The 18,668-nt window shown below is 31.6% G+C and overlaps 1 protein-coding gene across 1 annotated transcript; it reads right to left on the bottom strand.

Moving 5' to 3' along the window:
- Positions 1-4,646: 4,646 nt before the first annotated feature.
- Positions 4,647-12,433, bottom strand: LOC143082074 (low-density lipoprotein receptor-related protein 6-like). The gene is made up of 5 exons (XM_076257624.1): positions 12,337-12,433; positions 9,489-9,657; positions 7,906-8,121; positions 6,681-6,790; positions 4,647-6,089 (listed from the first exon to the last, which is right to left on the bottom strand). The coding sequence occupies exons 1-5, from the start codon at positions 12,395-12,397 to the stop codon at positions 6,055-6,057; spliced, it is 591 nt and encodes a 196-aa protein (XP_076113739.1). The 5' UTR covers positions 12,398-12,433; the 3' UTR covers positions 4,647-6,054.
- Positions 12,434-18,668: the final 6,235 nt, after the last annotated feature.

Raw genomic sequence — 18,668 nt, 5'->3', positions numbered from 1 at the left:
TTTGGCTGTTATTATTTTTTGCAGATTCAGAATTTTTATAAATACCTTTGCATGTGCCTTTTTAAAGTGCTGAATACTAGGCTGGTGATACCCTCGGGGAATAAAAACTCCATCAGCAGTTGCATCTAGAAAACTCACCAAATATACGCGCATTATAATTTAGTATACCAGACGGGCGTTTAGTCTACATATAACTCATTAGTGACTCTAGATTAAGAACAATTGATAGACAAAAGATAGAATAGATATAGGAAGATGTGGTATGAGAGCCAATGAGACAACATAAACAAACGACAACTACTGTACATCAGATTACTTTTTGAATATTGTGTCGTGTACATTCATAGTCCTTTTAAATTGAATTCAAAAATAAAAACCAATAGAATGATTTAATAATGATCAAAATCAAAGGAACCGTGAGTAATAAAAAGTGTACAAACATTATGTGTACTTTTTCTACCATGAAAGATTACATTAAGTTAAAATGATTGAAATTGTTCCATTGTATATTTCTGACTCTGTTCTCAATGTCTTTGTTATCCTTTGGTATTCTTTTTAACACAACAAACTATCTTTTTCAGTGCACAATTTGTAGTAAATGGGTACACAATGTAAATACTTCCTTATTGCCTATGTTTTATTATATCTGTATCACACCCAGTTGTTGGAACAATTATCTTTCCTTTTTTTTCACAATGGAAAAAAAGTATCCCCCTTTGAAAAGAATGAGAAATACTGAAAATAATGATACTTTTCAATGATAATAAGCATATATCAGCTGATAGACATAAACAAATGTGGTGCACACTGAATAACCTGCGGAACAGATTATTTACAAGTGGTCACCACATTTTTATGTTATTTCGAATAGGCAGAAAAAATAGTTATATATATTTAATTCTAAACTCCACTTTAAACCGGAGTAAACTATATAAAACGTTGATGACGTCACGGTCATATGACACAATTGTGTCTATAAGCTGATAAACAAAACAACGTCAGCCAATTAGAAGAAGCGTTAAATCCAAAATTAAGACATGTGTATATAATTAATTCCTATGACATGTTTGAACAATTCTTTCCGTTTGCTGCTGCTGATTGTCTACCCACACAATATTTCTCTACCCTTATTTTAAATGACATAATTATGTTTAAACAATTTTTTTCAAAAGAACGATCGCGATTGCCATTTATTCCTTTTTAAATTTAAAAGTGCACAGCCTCGTAGAACATGTTAAATCTCCTCACGGTCAAATTCAAGACATATTTAGCTTATTACAAATGACTGGTATTTTAGCCACCTTTTTACAACTGAACTAACAAAGTGATTATACCAGTCATGGTGTCTTCATGATTAATACTTTATACTCTATATACCCTTCATTGAACTTTTGTGTGCTGCATCGCAGGAATTGTTTTATTTTTGGACAGAATAAATACACTGTTTATATTGTTATTTCCAATTTTCAATTTTTGTATGTCAAATCAGTTTGTGATGATTCTTACTTGAATATAGCTCTTTATCTTAATACCTCCTCTTGGATATTCAATGGATAAGCTATTTCTTTTATTCTACCATTGAAATATTATATACTATGCATTGCAAACCACAGTACAGGTTTTTAAATTAAATGCTATGATAAGATCTAAAAGAGGGACGAAGGATACCAGAGGGAAAGTCAAACTCATAGATTGAAAATAAACTGACAACGTCATGGCTTAAAACAATAAGACAAACAGACAAATAATAGTACAGAAGACACAACATAGAAAAGGTTAATTGTAGAAGGTTAATTCTGAATGCCCACATATGCAAGAGGAAATAATCCAAACATCTTAATGTTCGCTACAATTTACGTATCAAAAATCCGGGGACAACTTGTTGATTGATCATATCAATGTAAGGAGACAAGTACAATATAAACTGTTCTTAGATACCAGGCTTAACATTATGAACGTCAGACAAGCGTTTCGTTTGCAATAAACATAGCAAAAACGCTCGATTTTTATTTAAAGAGGCCAGAATATTACGCACCGGTCTCCCGAAACATCAAATTATTATTAATTGTCTACAGTATCCTATAGCATGTGTACATATTTACTTTATCTTTTTACCTCTGAATGTTGTCTCGATTTCCTTGATTCCTTACCATAGAGCGAGATCCCGGTTGTAGTTGTACCATAAGTGCCCTCCAGTTACGTTTGCTATTGAAGTAAGTTCTGCTTCATTGACATAACTTATGAACAAGAATTCATTCAGAATAAGCTAAAAAAATAAATAAATAAGAGGCGACAGTAGGTATCTGACGTTTCTATTGTAAGTCTAATTTAAATACCAACGAAAATCTCGAGGATAAAGCTTCAACTACAAATAAGTCCATATATATATATAGATATATATAGATTGTAACTTGAACAGTTATAGCCACTAGAAAACATAATACTATTCTAAGGAAATGCAACTTGCTTTGGACTATATCACAAAGTTGAATCAATATTTCTTTGGTTACTTCAAACAAGATAACAATCTGACAGAATGAAGACACATGTTCTGCGGTAAAACTATTTCTACCAATTAAAAGTGTCTTAACTTCTGATCCACCCGAGGTTTAAAGTCACGATCATCATGGAACATCAAATTCAAAGTTATTCAATATGATAAGAAATGAAATGTATAAGATACTTCTTAACTCTTATACTAGGAAAAACAAATAATAATAAATAATTTACTGATCATCAACATAAAGGTTTCTGTCATCAATAGGAACTATCATAACATTAACATTAATTCATCTATAGTCAATAGGAACTAACATAACATTAACATTAATTCATCTATAGTCAATAGGAACTAACATAACATTAACATTAATTCATCTATAGTCAATAGGAACTAACATAACATTAACATTAATTTATCTATAGTCAATAAGAACTAACATAACATTAACATTAATTTATCTTTAGTCAATAGGAACTAACATAACATTAACATTAATTCATCTATAGTCAATAGGAACTAACATAACATTAACATTAATTCATCTATAGTCAATTGGAACTAACATAACATTAACATTAATTCATCTATCATCAATAGGAAGTAACATAACATTAACATTAATTCATCTATCATCAATAGGAACTAACATAACATTAACATTAATTCATCTATAGTCAATAGGAACTAACATAACATTAACATTAATTCATCTATCATCAATAGGAACTAACATAACATTAACATTAATTCATCTATAGTCAATAGGAAGTAACATAACATTAACATTAATTCATCTATAGTCAATAGGAACTAACATAACATTAACATTAATTCATCTATAGTCAATAGGAACTAACATAACATTAACATTAATTCATCTATCATCAATAGGAACTAACATAACATTAACATTAATTCATCTATAGTCAATAGGAACTAACATAACATTAACATTAATTCATCTATCATCAATAGGAAGTAACATAACATTAACATTAATTCATCTATAGTCAATAGGAACTAACATAACATTAACATTAATTCATCTATAGTCAATAGGAAGTAACATAACATTAACATTAATTCATCTATCATCAATAGGAACTAACATAACATTAACATTAATTCATCTATAGTCAATATGGAAAAAACACCTTATAATCAACATTAATTTGCATATCACTACACATATAAAACCATGGTTACAACCTTATACGTGAACCTTATTGATGAATTCATATCTGTAACAACTCGAATTATTTAAAAATTTCAATCAATATAGCTTACCATAATCATGCTTATCTAGGTTCATATTGTCAATTGTTTATTTTAATCCGTTTTCATTGTAATTTAAAACAAAATGATATATACATGAAATATGGTGACGTATGATTTTAGTTTTATATCTGATATGTAAAACAAAGCAAATGAGGTTAAAGAAACAAAAAGGTAAATGTATATGAATTTAGAATATATAATAAAAAGCTAGGCTATATATTTTTGGAATATTCATATAAGCATTAATAAAATAGGACAAAAATATTGCTTCAATAATTCCTTCTATTTAAGTATGAAGATTAAATATGAAATGATATTACAGATATTGATTAAAAATTAAAAGTCCTTAAGACTTTTTTTCTGCATAACACAGATTTTTAGAAGCTGCAATATACCAATTTCGTAATCAATCAAATCGTTCTAAGCCATAAATACATACGTTTTGCACATAAGTCATAGGTTTAATGTTTACATTTAAGAATTGTTGCGAGAAAATCATTTGATGTACACTGTGCATAAGTAATGGTAAAATAAAATATAGAACATGAATACTTGCAAATGGTTGACACAATTGAAAGAAAAATAGTTCATCCAAATAACTGATTATGGTTCAAATAGTGATAAATAATTTGCACAGAACAACGCAGTGATTCCGCATATGAAAATTTCCATGATGACATTTACCTTTACATATTTATAAATGAAAATACGAATCAATAAAAAAAATACTGATTTTGGTCTTTCAGACAATAAAAATATCATTTACGCTGATCTTATATCATAACCTAATGTACTGCCATTTCTTATCTTGACCTTTAAATAGTGATAGCATCTGTTTGCCTCATATCTGTTGTATGAAATCACAAAAGTGAAATTCCAATTATAAGTCCAAATAGCTAATAAACCATAGATCATTAATTTGTTTGGAACATTATTTTGAATCAGGGATTCTCTGTGTTGCTGTAGTTCGACTGACACTTTAAATGTTAATTATAGGACATGATTCCTAACAGATTAAAGGACTTTAGACCGATGAATAAAGCATGTTGTCAGGTCATAAATAATAAACGATCCCTTACAACGTTAAAGCAACCTCGAACATCGTAAGAAAAATTGGTACGACAGGACTCGATTCATCTAATACTGTGTTTAGAATGTCAAATGACAAAAAGATAAGTCACAATGTAGAGCAATGAAGGTACTAGATGTATAAGTTGTAAAAAAATCATTCGAAGCCTGATATTTAGATTATGAGCAAAACATGTTCTTCAAAAAAATGAAATGTCAAATCAAAATACTGTTTGCAAATTAAGTGTTTTGCCGTCATTGGCAGTCATTTCTAAAACTAAACTTTGCATATATGGGTATTTGAATGCATTCAACTTGTCAATCATATATGTATCGTGTGTACAACGAGCTTTAAGCGTGTATTGTGCGTACGAGAAGCGTACATAAGCGCGTATTGGGTGTTCAAGTTACGTATGTTGGCGTATGCATGGCGTTTGTCTAACGTAGATGGAATGCTCGCTACGAAAGAAAAAAAAGTCCCCTAAACGTATATGAGACGCGTCCTGGTCGTATCTAGGACGATAATCGTGCTTTTGGCGTATCTGGGACGTTTAATTATAGGTTGTTTGTAATAAACAAACCCGCATACGTTTAAGTAAAAATGGAACGATCTTGAAATGTATACAACGTGCCCTAAACGTGTCTCACACTTATTTGTAGCGTTTTCCAAGCGCTTGTAGCGTATGTATTATGTGCGTGTAGCGTACAGGTATAAGCTGGACTAACGCTTGAGCTAGATGAAAATTTATGCTGCATGAAAATTTCCGGGTGTTATAGCGTTCACCAAGCGTATACCTTTGAATTTCGACGTACTTCAAACTTATGGAAAGCACGGTTTACGATTGCTTCGCGATCTTCTGGCGTGCAACTTACGTATACGGACTTTGTCAATTTTCTTTTCACGCCGGTCTATACGCCAATGTGTGACGCCGGAATTACAGGTCATAAACATCGTACAAAACATAAACACGTTTATTACCTGCTTGGTGATAGACATAAATACTAAATATTCTGTATGCGTCTGTATACAATGCAGTAGATGTAGTTCCTAATGTTGTATTCATCAGTAACAGCTTTTTGTTATTGGAAAAAAATATGGAACTACCATAGACATCAATAGGTTGGTAATAGTTTGTGATCCCCGTTTGAAAAATAGTTTTAACATCACAACCTCTTACACTTGCTGATTTAAAATCACCGTGGTACTAAGTTGTCCAGTATAACTTTTCTTCTTTTTTATCTAAAAAATCATTATTTTATTTTTCGGTCATTCTTTATATAAATAAGGCCGTTAGTTTTCTCGTTTGAATTGTATTACAGGGTCGTTTTGGGGGCTTTTATAGCTGACTATGCGGTATGGGCTTTGCTCATTGTTGAAGTTCGTGTGGTGACATGTAGTTGTTAATTTCTGTGACATTTTGGTCTCTTGTGGAGAGTTGAATCTTTGGCAATCGTACCACATCTTCTTTTTTATAAATAATATCATCTAACAATCTTGCATTAGTTTGGTTTTGACTCTTACAAAAGTAGTATTTCTGTTCCTTCTCAATGAATTGTTTCTTAAATCCTATGAGATAAATTAAAAGAATAAACAGAATAATAAAACATGTTAAAAGAAACTAGCATTATTTTTAAATTCTCCTTCCGCTAATATACGATGATCTCTCTGTAATTATATTGATTACATTTTGATGACTCTGTTGAACACATTTATTTAACAGATATAGTTAAGTCTGCCTCATATCTCGATTTAAAATCTAGAAATTGACAGAAAAAATATATTACAGTCATTCCTTGAATATATCGATACTTTATTATAATGATAACAAACCTAAATCCATGTAGTCAACTTGTGTGTTTAAGTCTATAATTCCATGAGCTTCGCTGTAATTAAATCTGGCTTTTATAATTCTTTTAAATCGTTCAACAACATACATCCACCTACAAAATATATGTGAAAATATTAGTCTCTTAATAGATAGATCGAGTGGTTAGCACTTTTGTAGTTGTCACACAGACATAAACACACACACAAACACACACACAACTATATCATGTATATCCTTATAGATTTAAAATATTCAAGCCCATTCTTGTCGATAACAAACGTTGTGTTATACATCTAATGAAAATTCAAAACGGAAAGTCCCTAATCAATAGGTAAAATCAAATGATTAAACACATTTAAAGAATGAACAACAACTGTCATATTCCGGACTTGGTACAGGTATTTTCAAATGTAAAAAACGGTGAATTGAACCTATTTTTATAGTGCTAAATCTCTCACTTGAACGACAGTCGCATCAAATTCCAATATATTTACAACGATGCGTGAACAAAACAGACATAATAGATAAAATTGTCAAAATAGGGGTACAACAGTCATCACTTTGTCACAACTTTACATTATATATAGAGCTGCCTAATATATAAATTTTCCATCAAGTTCATACACCTTTTTATTTATATGTTGATATATGAGCAAGACAAGTGAGTGAAACCTTTCATTCATTTTTTTCAGGAATAACAAGTAAGCCTTGTAAATTAAGAACACGTACAGTTTCAACAAAATGAAAATAAAAAAATGTTTAACCGAAATATGCTACCATAAAAACTGTCGAAATGGTCTGAAATATTTAAAATACGTGAAAAAATGTGTGTTTTTATAAATAAAGCAACGGTGTGTTTTTATAAATAAAGCAACGGTGTGTTTTCTTTACTAACGCATTTGTGTATTTGTGAAGTGTTGTAGTAATATTGTCGGTTTTCGTCCAAACCACAGTGATAAGTAGAAAAGAAGTTAAAACAATTATAACCTCGTGTGTCTGGAGAACATTTAATAGATCTACCTCCATCAGGACTCACGGAAATGTGAAAGTCAGGGATGTAAAAATACGTAGCAAGGTTAAAAGCTGCGATACTAAGAAAGATACTTGTGGACTGTTTATTTCTGGAAAATCATTGGCCTCAGTGAGTTGGTACGTAAGTTTTCAAAACATTTCTTCTTTCAACCAGTCCACAATATTTTTTACGTTAAAAATACAAAAAAAAATTACCTGTTAACTAAGCTAAGTCGTATAGAAAATGGGTTTTGTAGATTGGACGATATAATAACTGCATTTGATCCGTTAACATCACACCGTCTCAGTCTATGCCAGTCATACTCAGTCCAGTAAACATGTCCACTTTCTGAATCGATCGCTAAACCTGCTGGACCCTTGCCGGTGTCGATAAATTTTTCCAAAACTTGATTGTCAGATGGATAAGGAAATCTAATATACAATAGTTTGAATTAGAATTAAAGTCTCTATACACAATAAGGAGGTATGCTATCGTAGGTATTGAGACCATTGTCTACCAGAGACCTACGAAGTATGACGATACTGTAACCCAACATATTTACGACTTCCGCGAGTAGAAAAATAACGCGAATTATAAATCGTCGTGCATGTCTAAAAAATTGATCTTTCTAAATCAAACTATACGAAATCACGAAATCAAGAAGTCGCGCATTGGACTAGAAAAGGAAACACGCGAAATAAAGTATCCGCGAAAATAAGTTGGTTTACAGGTACATTGTGGTATGAGTGCCATTTAGACACCTCTTCATCCAAGTCACAATTTTTGTAAGAGTAAACCATTATAGGCTAAAGTACGGTACGTATGATATATTTGGTATTGATCCCAGGCTCCTTGAAATTTAAACATGCGCAAAGGAGGTTACTGTTAACAACTATAGGTCATTAAAGATTGTTTTATCTTATATTGATTTTTAATGCGTTAAACACTCTAGTATATGATGAATTATTTGCAGTATGTTCAAAATCGTACACCAAAACGTTTTGAGCAGCTAACATTATGCTTAACAATATACATTCAATAGTTAAATTGACGTTTGTTTCTGATTGTTCGATAGAAATAATGAGATTATCCCTGGTCTTTTAGATTCTGAAACGGAAAATTGATGTCAGTTCAAAGCAGATAAAATTTTAACTTTGTTTTAATTGACAACCTTGAAGTCTTGAAGAATTAGTATTTCCTATTTAAAAGATTTCTTAAATATTTTATATTTTAAATAAAAAGGGAGACGGTATGATCAGAGACGTGATTGAGTTCCTATTATTTCAAATATAGTACATTTATTCAATTATGTTTACTTTCTCAATAAATGAAGAGCAAAGAACGATCACTTGTAATTCATTATGGCACCATCAACCTGTCAACATTTACTAATTTTGCCTCACAGAAAAATTGTATGCATATGTTTTGTTCTAAAGATATATGACCAACAGTTAATCTGAATTTAAAAATTATAACGAGTTCTCAAAATCGATTATAAAACTAAATTTATCAATTTTAGCGGAGTCTCAACATTTATCTTTTATCAAGCTATCTCGTTTTTCGTTTTTTGTATATAGATTACACCGTTGATTTTCTCGTTTGAAATGTTTTACACTAGTAATTTTGGGGCCCTTTATAGCTTGTTGTTCGATGGGAGCCAAGGCTCCGTGTTAAAGGCCATACATTGACATATAATGGTTGACTTTTATAAATTGTTATTTGGATGGAGAGTTGTCTTGTTGGCACTCATGCCACATCTTCCTATATCTATTATGTCTATATCAACCAATATACATACCTCATTATAGTACGATGATTATATCTTGTAAAATACATGTATTTATATTTGGGATCGTAGTCCATACCATACATTTCTCCACGGGCATCGCCAACAAGTATCTTGACATTGCCTGTATCGATATCAATCTCCTTAATCTGGACTTTGGTTCCAAATAAAACTTTGGTACCTTGAAAAGATATCGCTTAATTGTAATTAAAATATAATTTGCAAATGTTAATTTATTTGCCTCACTTTAGGAGCAATAATCCAACTTCAATAGCGTATGGTCTATACATTTGTTACCTTATAGTACGCTTTTCAAGAGCTTGTAGCTGCTGCTAAGAATTTGTAATTTGTGTCTGAGCAAAAGGCTAATGAGCCAGGAGTTTGTTATAGATCGTCCTGTTTGTCAACATTTCATAGGGAAATATTAATACCTAATAAGTTATTCAGTGTCTACTCTACACATAATACACAATAGTCTGGAGTCATGGATTGCAGGTGGAAATTAATGTGTATGGTTGTTGGAATTCTTTAGTCTGTTTTGCTGTATGTTTACCCTGTTTTATATAGGCCAAAGTACGGTACGTATGATATATTTGGTAACTATTTACACCACTGGGTCGATGCCACTGTACGGTACGTATGATATATTTGATAACTATTTACATCACTGGGTCGATGCCACTGCTGGTGGACGTTTCGTCCCCGAGGGTATCACCAGCCCAGTAGTCAACACTTCGGTTTTGACATGAATATCAATAATGTGGTCATTTTTATAAATTTCCTGTTTACAAAACATTGAATTTTTCGAAAAACTAAGGATTTTCTTATCCCAGGCATAGATTACCTTAGCCGTATTTGGCACAACTTTTTTGGAATTTTGGATCCTCTATGCTCTTCAACTTTGTACTTGTTTGGCTTTATAAATATTTTTGATATGAGCGTCACTGATGAGTCTTATGTAGACGAAACGCGCGTCTGGCGTACTAACTTATAATCCTGGTACCTTTGATAACTATTAGCTGTTTGAACCCCAATCTTGTCACATTAAGTTAACCTATTATGTCCATTTGGGTTTCTCATCCAATTTTGTCAATAAAACCAAACAATAAACAACTGCAATACAATGGGAGGTATATCTAACTGTTAAAATAAAATGCCGGTACCAAGTTAGGAATATTGATTGTATACCACTTGTACATTAAAGGATATCTGCATTTCAAAGTTTATACTCAATTACTCGTATTTCATGCATTGTTGTCAATTCTACAAATGTCAAAGTTATCCAGATATTTCATGATGATATTCAGACGCAATCGATACAAATTTAGAAAACATGTCATTAAGTGGGTTATTGGTCTACACTCTTAAATGCCATTATGCCTGTGCAAATGACATAATTGGAATTAAACAGGGCCATTTTGTCCCGTAAAGTAAGCATCTAAGTATTTCGTGTAGAAGGTCACACATATGTATTTTATCAAGAACCACACTAATTGAATAATCCGATTGATAAATTGCGATGCGAACAGATGCGTGACTTCTTACAAAAATCCGTGAAAAATGCAGTAATTTCAATTATCAACACATTTTTTTTTTCATTTATACAACATATCTGTTCCTGTCTAGAAATGTAAATGAAGAAACAGATCATTGATTGGAAACTGTGTTTTCGATCAGCAATTACCGATCATCAATAATTTTTTGAAAAATCTGTACCAAGCCAGAAATATGACTGTTTTCATTCGTTTTGTTGGTTTATCTAGACGAGCGTGTCATTTTGTACGGTGTGTTTTTTTAAATAACTTTGGTGTTATGTATTTTAGTGTCAAATCGAGATTGGTTTCGGCCTATGTTTGGATATAGTCACTTATGGTTATGTCGAGATCGTAAAACCGTAGACTTTTACTGACACGTACGTCAATGGACCCGCGGTAGCCCGGTAAAACATTCTCTGTGGTTCCTCGATGAAGAATTCTCCCTCGTCAAAAAATTGTCCCTCTGCTCTATTTTTCTTCCCGTTGATATGGTGACAGATAAACGATAAGCAGCAACAGTGATATAGATATGTTAAGAGAAACAAATTCCGGGTAAAAAAAAAACCGAGGGAAACACATAAACTATGAAAGGACAGCAACTGAACAACAGAAACACTAAACTGCAATAAAAACAAACGCCAACATACATAGACATGGACTATCTTTAGTAACTGACTTGGTACAGGAAATTTAAGAAAATATAGTCAGTAGAACCTTAATGCATGGCAAGCCAAACCTCCCGCTTATATGACAATGTTAAAAATACCTATAAAATGACAACATTACGTGTCAGGAATACATAACAAACAAACGCAAGAAAAACATGGGAGAAATAGAACTTACGACAGTAAACCAGAAATCCACTGACCTGTGCGTCACACTCATGTATCAACGTTACAAAACGTAGCGTTTATATTATCATTGGTAAATTTCTAAACAATAGAATATATCTGTTTTCGTTTTGACACGTTATTGCATATATCTAAAGGAGATGTCGAAGATCGAAGAATTATCCTTTTTATGTTGAGGAGTACACAAATCTTTCAGAAAGCAGAGGTGAAAAGTACCGATTAGTGTTTCTTCAAATACTAATTACTCTTTCCCGAAACCTACCTCTCTTTGTAATCTTTTTCTGTTTAAATTTCTATCTCTGATATTACATTAAATAACTGATGTAGGGTTCGCACAATAAATCAATTCTTATCTGGGTTTTATAATTTTATCTTACCTTAGTCAAACTATATTTGTATCAATTAAGAATGTTTAGAATTAGAACTAGACTGATAAAAAAGCATGTGTTTCTATGCATATGTTTTAATACTTACATTGAATCATACACAGAAAATAAAACTCCAAGGATAAGACAAGCCAAATTTGTACATTCATCCTCGTATAAGGTACGAAACGAATGCCTAAAATGTCGTTTAACAGGTAAAATCAACAAAGTTTCAAATTCACATTTTCTGGTATCAAATTATTATAGATACGACAATAGATAAAAGTTGTAGTCTTATATTCAGCCTCGTGTTAGATAAATTGTACAATTTGCAACAGGTGAGATGGTATTAAAGTTTCGTTTTCGAAGTAAAATGAACAAATACAAAATTGAAATATGACCAATTTAAACTAGTTTGAAACATCGCACTGAGCCGGAACGTCCAGGTCAATGAACTGTACGTATCAACTTACGATGATACCTGATTTGCCTCACGCTTTCTACAAGTCTTTGTAACTTTCCTATTTGCTGTTTTATCTGTTTTGATTAACAGGAAGAAACAATATAAATCAACTGGAATATTAATTTCTTAAGTAGAGTATAGTGAATTTCACGAAAGCAGTAAACATTTTAAATTGTTATAGAAGTCAACAAAGATTTTTTCTGATGAAAACTACAAATTCGTTCAAAAGTCACATGCTATTTTTTTATAGTCATAAACGGAAATATATAGAATAAAGATCTGGTATGATTACCTTTAATGTTATCCATTTATGCGTATATAAGTTTTACTCGTTACACAGTGCGCTATTATATATCGTATAAGATCACTATCATATTGCGTGACTAATATAACTGGTAGAAAGACAGACGATGCTTTAACAAAAGTTGGTTTAAATAATTTAGCAATGTCAGTCAAATAAACGCATAACTAAACTTTCCTTTAAGTAAAATATTTTAATAGTTTGAGGTCATATGATATGTATGGTATTGTTAGTGCAGACTTTTCTATAACTATCAACATATGTTTTCCTGGAACTGGTGTTACCTAGTAAATGTACGAAAGATTCATTTTTAGTTAACACCTGTTAAGTACATTTAAATTGTTTATCCTTGATAAAAAAAGGCAACAGTAGTATACCGCTGTTCAAAACTCATAAATCCATGGACAAAAAACAAAATCGGGATAACAAACTAAAACCGAGGGAAACGCATTAAATATAAGAGGAGAACAACGACATAACACTAAAATGTAACACATATAGACAAAATCCCACGAGAATAACAAATATAACATATATATATAACATCAAAACCAAATACATGAATTTGGGATAGACAAGTACCGTGACACGTCTTATCGCAATGTGAATTTACACTCAAAAATAAGAGAAAACAAACGACACAACGTTATAATGTAATACACACAGAAACGAACTATAATATAACAATGACCATATTCCTGACTTGGTACAGGGCATTTTTAAAGGAAAAAATGGTGGGTTGAACCTGGTTTTGTGGCATGCCAAACCTCGCACTTTTATGGCCATGTGAAATATAACATCAAAATGACAACACAGGACTACAATATAAATAAATTGGAGAACACAATTGATAAAGAATCACACGAACAACAGCCAACAAAAGGCAACAAGTTCAAAATTTTAATACGCCAGAAGTGTATTTTGTCCACACAAGACCTATGTGTGACGCACAGATACAAAAGTTTGAAAGCCGAAACGAGTACAAAGTTGAACAGCATCGAGGACCAAAAGATCAAAAAGGTTGTGCCAAAAACGGCAAGGGTTTTCCGTTAAGTTACCAGAAAATCCCTATAATTTAGAGTAATTTATACTTTTGCAAACAGTAAATTTAATAAAATGAATATTCAAAAGATGTACATGATAAAGCTGAAGTATTAACTAATTACAGGAAACAACTGAAATACATTTACATAACCAGACATTTGAAACACAAAAGTAGACACATCCGAATACGTTTAAACCTCTACGCCAAGTGACGTCCTATTTGAAACTGAAAAATGACGAAAAAATGACGTCATTAGAATTAGTAAAACAGAGCATCAAAAAATGAAAAATGACGAAAAAATGACGTCATTAGAATTAGGATTAATTTAAGATTATATATTTGAACTAAATACTGATATTGCATTTAATAACAAAGCACATTTTAATTCTTATTAATATAAAACTGAGGTAGCAATTAACTATATTATAAAACTATGTCAGGTTTGTTATGAATCTAACTTCAAACGTAAAATATCGTACTGATTACTTTGAACGAAATCAAATCTGATAAATGAAGGCGGTGATTAATTTTCTTTACCATAACACAGAAATATAATAGAAAAGACGTCAACACATTTGACAAAATCCGATGAGAATTACAAATATAACATTAAACATTTAAACTAAATACATGAATTTGGGATGTATAAGTACCGTACCACGTCTTATAGTAATGCGAGTTCACACTCGGCAAAACAGTCACAATCGGGAATAAGTCACGTTTGGTAATTAAAAGATTAGACGACATTATGACAAAACACAATCTACCATGTGGTAAAAATGTCCTTAGCTAGTTTGGTCAACGAAACATCGTATGGATCCACCAAATCGTGATGGTGTCCATAAAAGAAGGGCGAAAGATACTAGCGGAACAGAGGAACAGTCAAACTAATAAATGGAAAACAAAAACTGACAAGGGACGATATAAGAATTGCATGGAAACATAAAACTGTATTTATATATTCAATCTATGATATATTTATCAAATAATTGAACAAAATACTGAAAGATTCTCTTTTTAATCTGATTTACCAATTTTCAATGATCAACAAAAAATCACAATTAAAAACAATATATCTGTTTTTTATACGATAATATGACAGCAACCCAACAGCAAAAACACTAGAGCAGACATCAACTATATGAGTATAGTAGATCTTATCAACTTACAAAATACTACTCCTACCCCCCCCCCCCTTTTCAAGAAAATATTATTAAATATGAATCAATATATAATGCGTTTCATGTCGACGCATTCGTGCCCTTCGTCCAAACTGTCATTATCTGATGGACAATTCAAAAAATATAGGAGCATTTTAAAACATGTTAATTTTAATAAAAGGAATAAACACCAAGATCAATCAGTTTAGTTATTGAATACCGAAAAAAAACAACAATTCCAGTTAATGTTAATACAGGTCTCAAACTCTTTGGTCGGCTTGTTGTCTCTTTGGCAAATTTTCCATATCTTTTATGAATTTTTTTAGATAAGAGTTGCATCAACACTTTCCTTCTTAATTGTATGAAAGGGTATTTCAGCTTTAGATTTTCCCATTTGATTGAGGACTTTTTGTTTTGTATTTTCCTCGGAATTCAGAATTTTTGTTATTTCAATTTTCACATGAGTCGACTAAAATAAAATATTTTGATATCAAACTGTTGGTGGTGATGATGATTTGATACAAAAAAAAATTGAATTATTTTTTTGCTTTTTGAAAAAACTAGATCCAAGAAGAAAACGAACTGATTCGACGAATTGACTTCATAAATTGTAATTCAATTTGATTGTAAAGTGAATAATATCACACACTGATATAGATTGTCGGTTTTATTGCTATCCTAAATGTTCAGGTATAAAAGTTTAAAATTTCTTTAAAAAAAAAAGTGATATGTTCTTCTGACGTAAAAAAAGAGAAAGAGAGCATTTAACTTTGTCACTAACTTGTCATTTAAATGAGAGTTGATTTGCAAATTAGTTTGTTTTATAGGGATAATGTTTCGTATGTCCATGATTCTATGTGAATATATGAATGTATAATATCATCATTTGCGTTCGCTTTAAATATCTTATCACCAACATGTGTTTTCTCTAGTATTTTATTTAGCCCTTTTAAACTTTTTTGGATTCGAGCGTCACTGATGAGTCTTTTGTAGACGAAACGTGCGTCTGGGGTATATACAAAATTTAGTCCTGGTATCTATGATGAGTTTATTTCTCTATTATTCTGTTACATTTGTCCTACCAAAAACTATCTGTTTATTTATCCTTCAGTTTTTTTCTTTCGCACTATTTATTATAGTTATGACAAACATAATACTTCAAAAGTAGTCAAATTCCAACAGAATAAAACCACACCTTCTTATTTCTATATTGGAGCTATCATAATTTCCCAAAAATGAGACACATATGTAACAACACAACGTAGAGAGTGTATATGTCAGCTTGAAAATACTTCACTCATCTGATCGGAACTGAATACGGAAACAAATAAAACTAGATTTGTAATTGCTAGCAATAACGGATGGCACCCTCGTCCCCCCATTGCCAGGATAAAGGCAGCCATTTTGAAATTTTCAAAGTCAAAGAGCGTATCTACACATGGAAATTTTGATTTTTTTTAAAGTTTTATTAAGTTTGGAGCATTTTGAAATTTTTGACATTTTAGTCATTTCCATGGTTACGGCGGCCATTTTGAAACTTCTAACTCCAAAATGCAATTCTGGCCATGCCATTTATCATTTCTGTAAAGTTTCATCTAGTTTGCAGCATTTTGAATTTTTTGAAAATTTTGATATTTCTACTGTTTCCATGGTTACAGTAGATAATTCCAAAATTCTAAAAGCAGGCATCTCATTGCCATATGTCATGTTATATATCAATACAGTTTCATTGATCTCTATGCAATATTCTTAAAGAAAATGCAGCTTTTATGTATTTGTCTATAGGCTCAATGTTAAACATTTGACCTGTTTCCATGACAATGGCGGCCATTTTGGAATTTCTAAATATTGTCTTGACATCTAGGCATACCAAGGAATATTTCCATAAAGTTTCATCCAGATAGGTCTTATAATGAAAGATTTAGAATTTTGAAATTTTTTTCACTTTTTTGCAGTTTCCATGGAAACGGCGGCCATTAAAAAAAATTCCAGAGTCAGATGCACAACTTCACATGGGGGTCCTCATTCTGTTATAGTTCCAACATTGTTGGATCACTCAATTCTTAGAAACACGATGGACAAAATGTGTGTAAGAATAATAAAAATCAGAAAAAAAAGAAACGTAGAATAACAATACGTCACCCGAACTCCGTTGAGGGTGTCATAAAAAGAACACATTCAGTATCAATCTAAATATACTCGACTTTACTTAACACTATCTCAAAAAAATGTATAACTAGTAATAAGTACAAAGGAAAAAGTGTTCAATCAACAGAGTATGTGTCAGTACGTCATAACCAGCCTGAAACATGCAAGATTTTGTGCAGTTAGAAAATTTAGTATCGACAAGATACAGGACCAAAGTATTGATGACATTTAAAAAAATCCTAAGTGAATCTACATCGAAATGACAGACAACACTATCGCAAACCCAAAATAAAGGTCGAACTTTAGATAACATAAACAAAAAAGTTAACGTTAAACAACACAATTCAGATGTAAAACAAATCACATATTCAAGTAAATCTATTCAGTACCTAGCATTAGGAATATAATATGAAATAAGCCACGTTTGAAAGCGTAATCTTAATTGAAGAGTTCAATTTTAAGTCATCAATAACCCGTAAGGGTACAACTAATGTGCTACCCTTAGTTTTTATTTTTCTTCTTAATCGATTAATTGATACTAGTTTCCCGGGCTTGTATTACCTTTCATGATTATCTTGATAGTGGGTTGCTGCTCACATGGACGCTATAAACCTTGAGTTTCAAATGGTGAAGCTGTCATCATCAATTTCTTAAATTTTATGGACGCCATCACGAGTGTGTTGACCGTTATGGAATATCACAGATGATATTAGATATGTTCCTGATGTCGTAACTATCCCCTTAACTTATCACGAATGTGGCCTACCGAATTCGACTATTTACCTGGTTGTAATAACATGAGCAACATGACGAGTGTCATATGTGGAGAAGGATCTGCATACCCTTCCGGAACACCTGAGAACTACCCCAGATGATGATGGGGTTCGTGTTGCTTAGGTTTTAGTTTTCTCTGTTGTGTCTTGAATAATATTATTTGTCTGTTTCGTTTTTAGCTATAGCGTTGTCAGTTTATTTTCTATCTAAGAGTTTGACTGTTTTTATGGTATATTTCGCCCCTCTTTCACAGACAGAGACAAATTAATATGCAACAGTGATTTCTTTTACAGTTTCCCGACTAGTATAAACTACTGGGTGATTAATCTATACGGAAACAGGTAGGTGCACTGGGTAATTTTATCTTAAGTCGTTTATTCATATTGGTTTTTAAAAATAATAGATGAAACTTGCATTTTACCCTGATGTTCTTTTCTTCATATACTAAGTAGCTATTTCGCCCATCATGGTTGACAGACGGGTTCATCAGTCCCTTTTTAAAGTCTGATTGGGGCCAAGTTTGGTTTAATTAAGCCCAGTAGTTTTAGAG

The sequence above is a fragment of the Mytilus galloprovincialis genome, chromosome 7, assembly GCF_965363235.1.
Source record: "Mytilus galloprovincialis chromosome 7, xbMytGall1.hap1.1, whole genome shotgun sequence".
NCBI lineage: Eukaryota > Metazoa > Mollusca > Bivalvia > Mytilida > Mytilidae > Mytilus > Mytilus galloprovincialis.
Note: the sequence above shows the minus strand (reverse complement) of the source record. Positions and strands in the feature narration are given on the sequence as shown.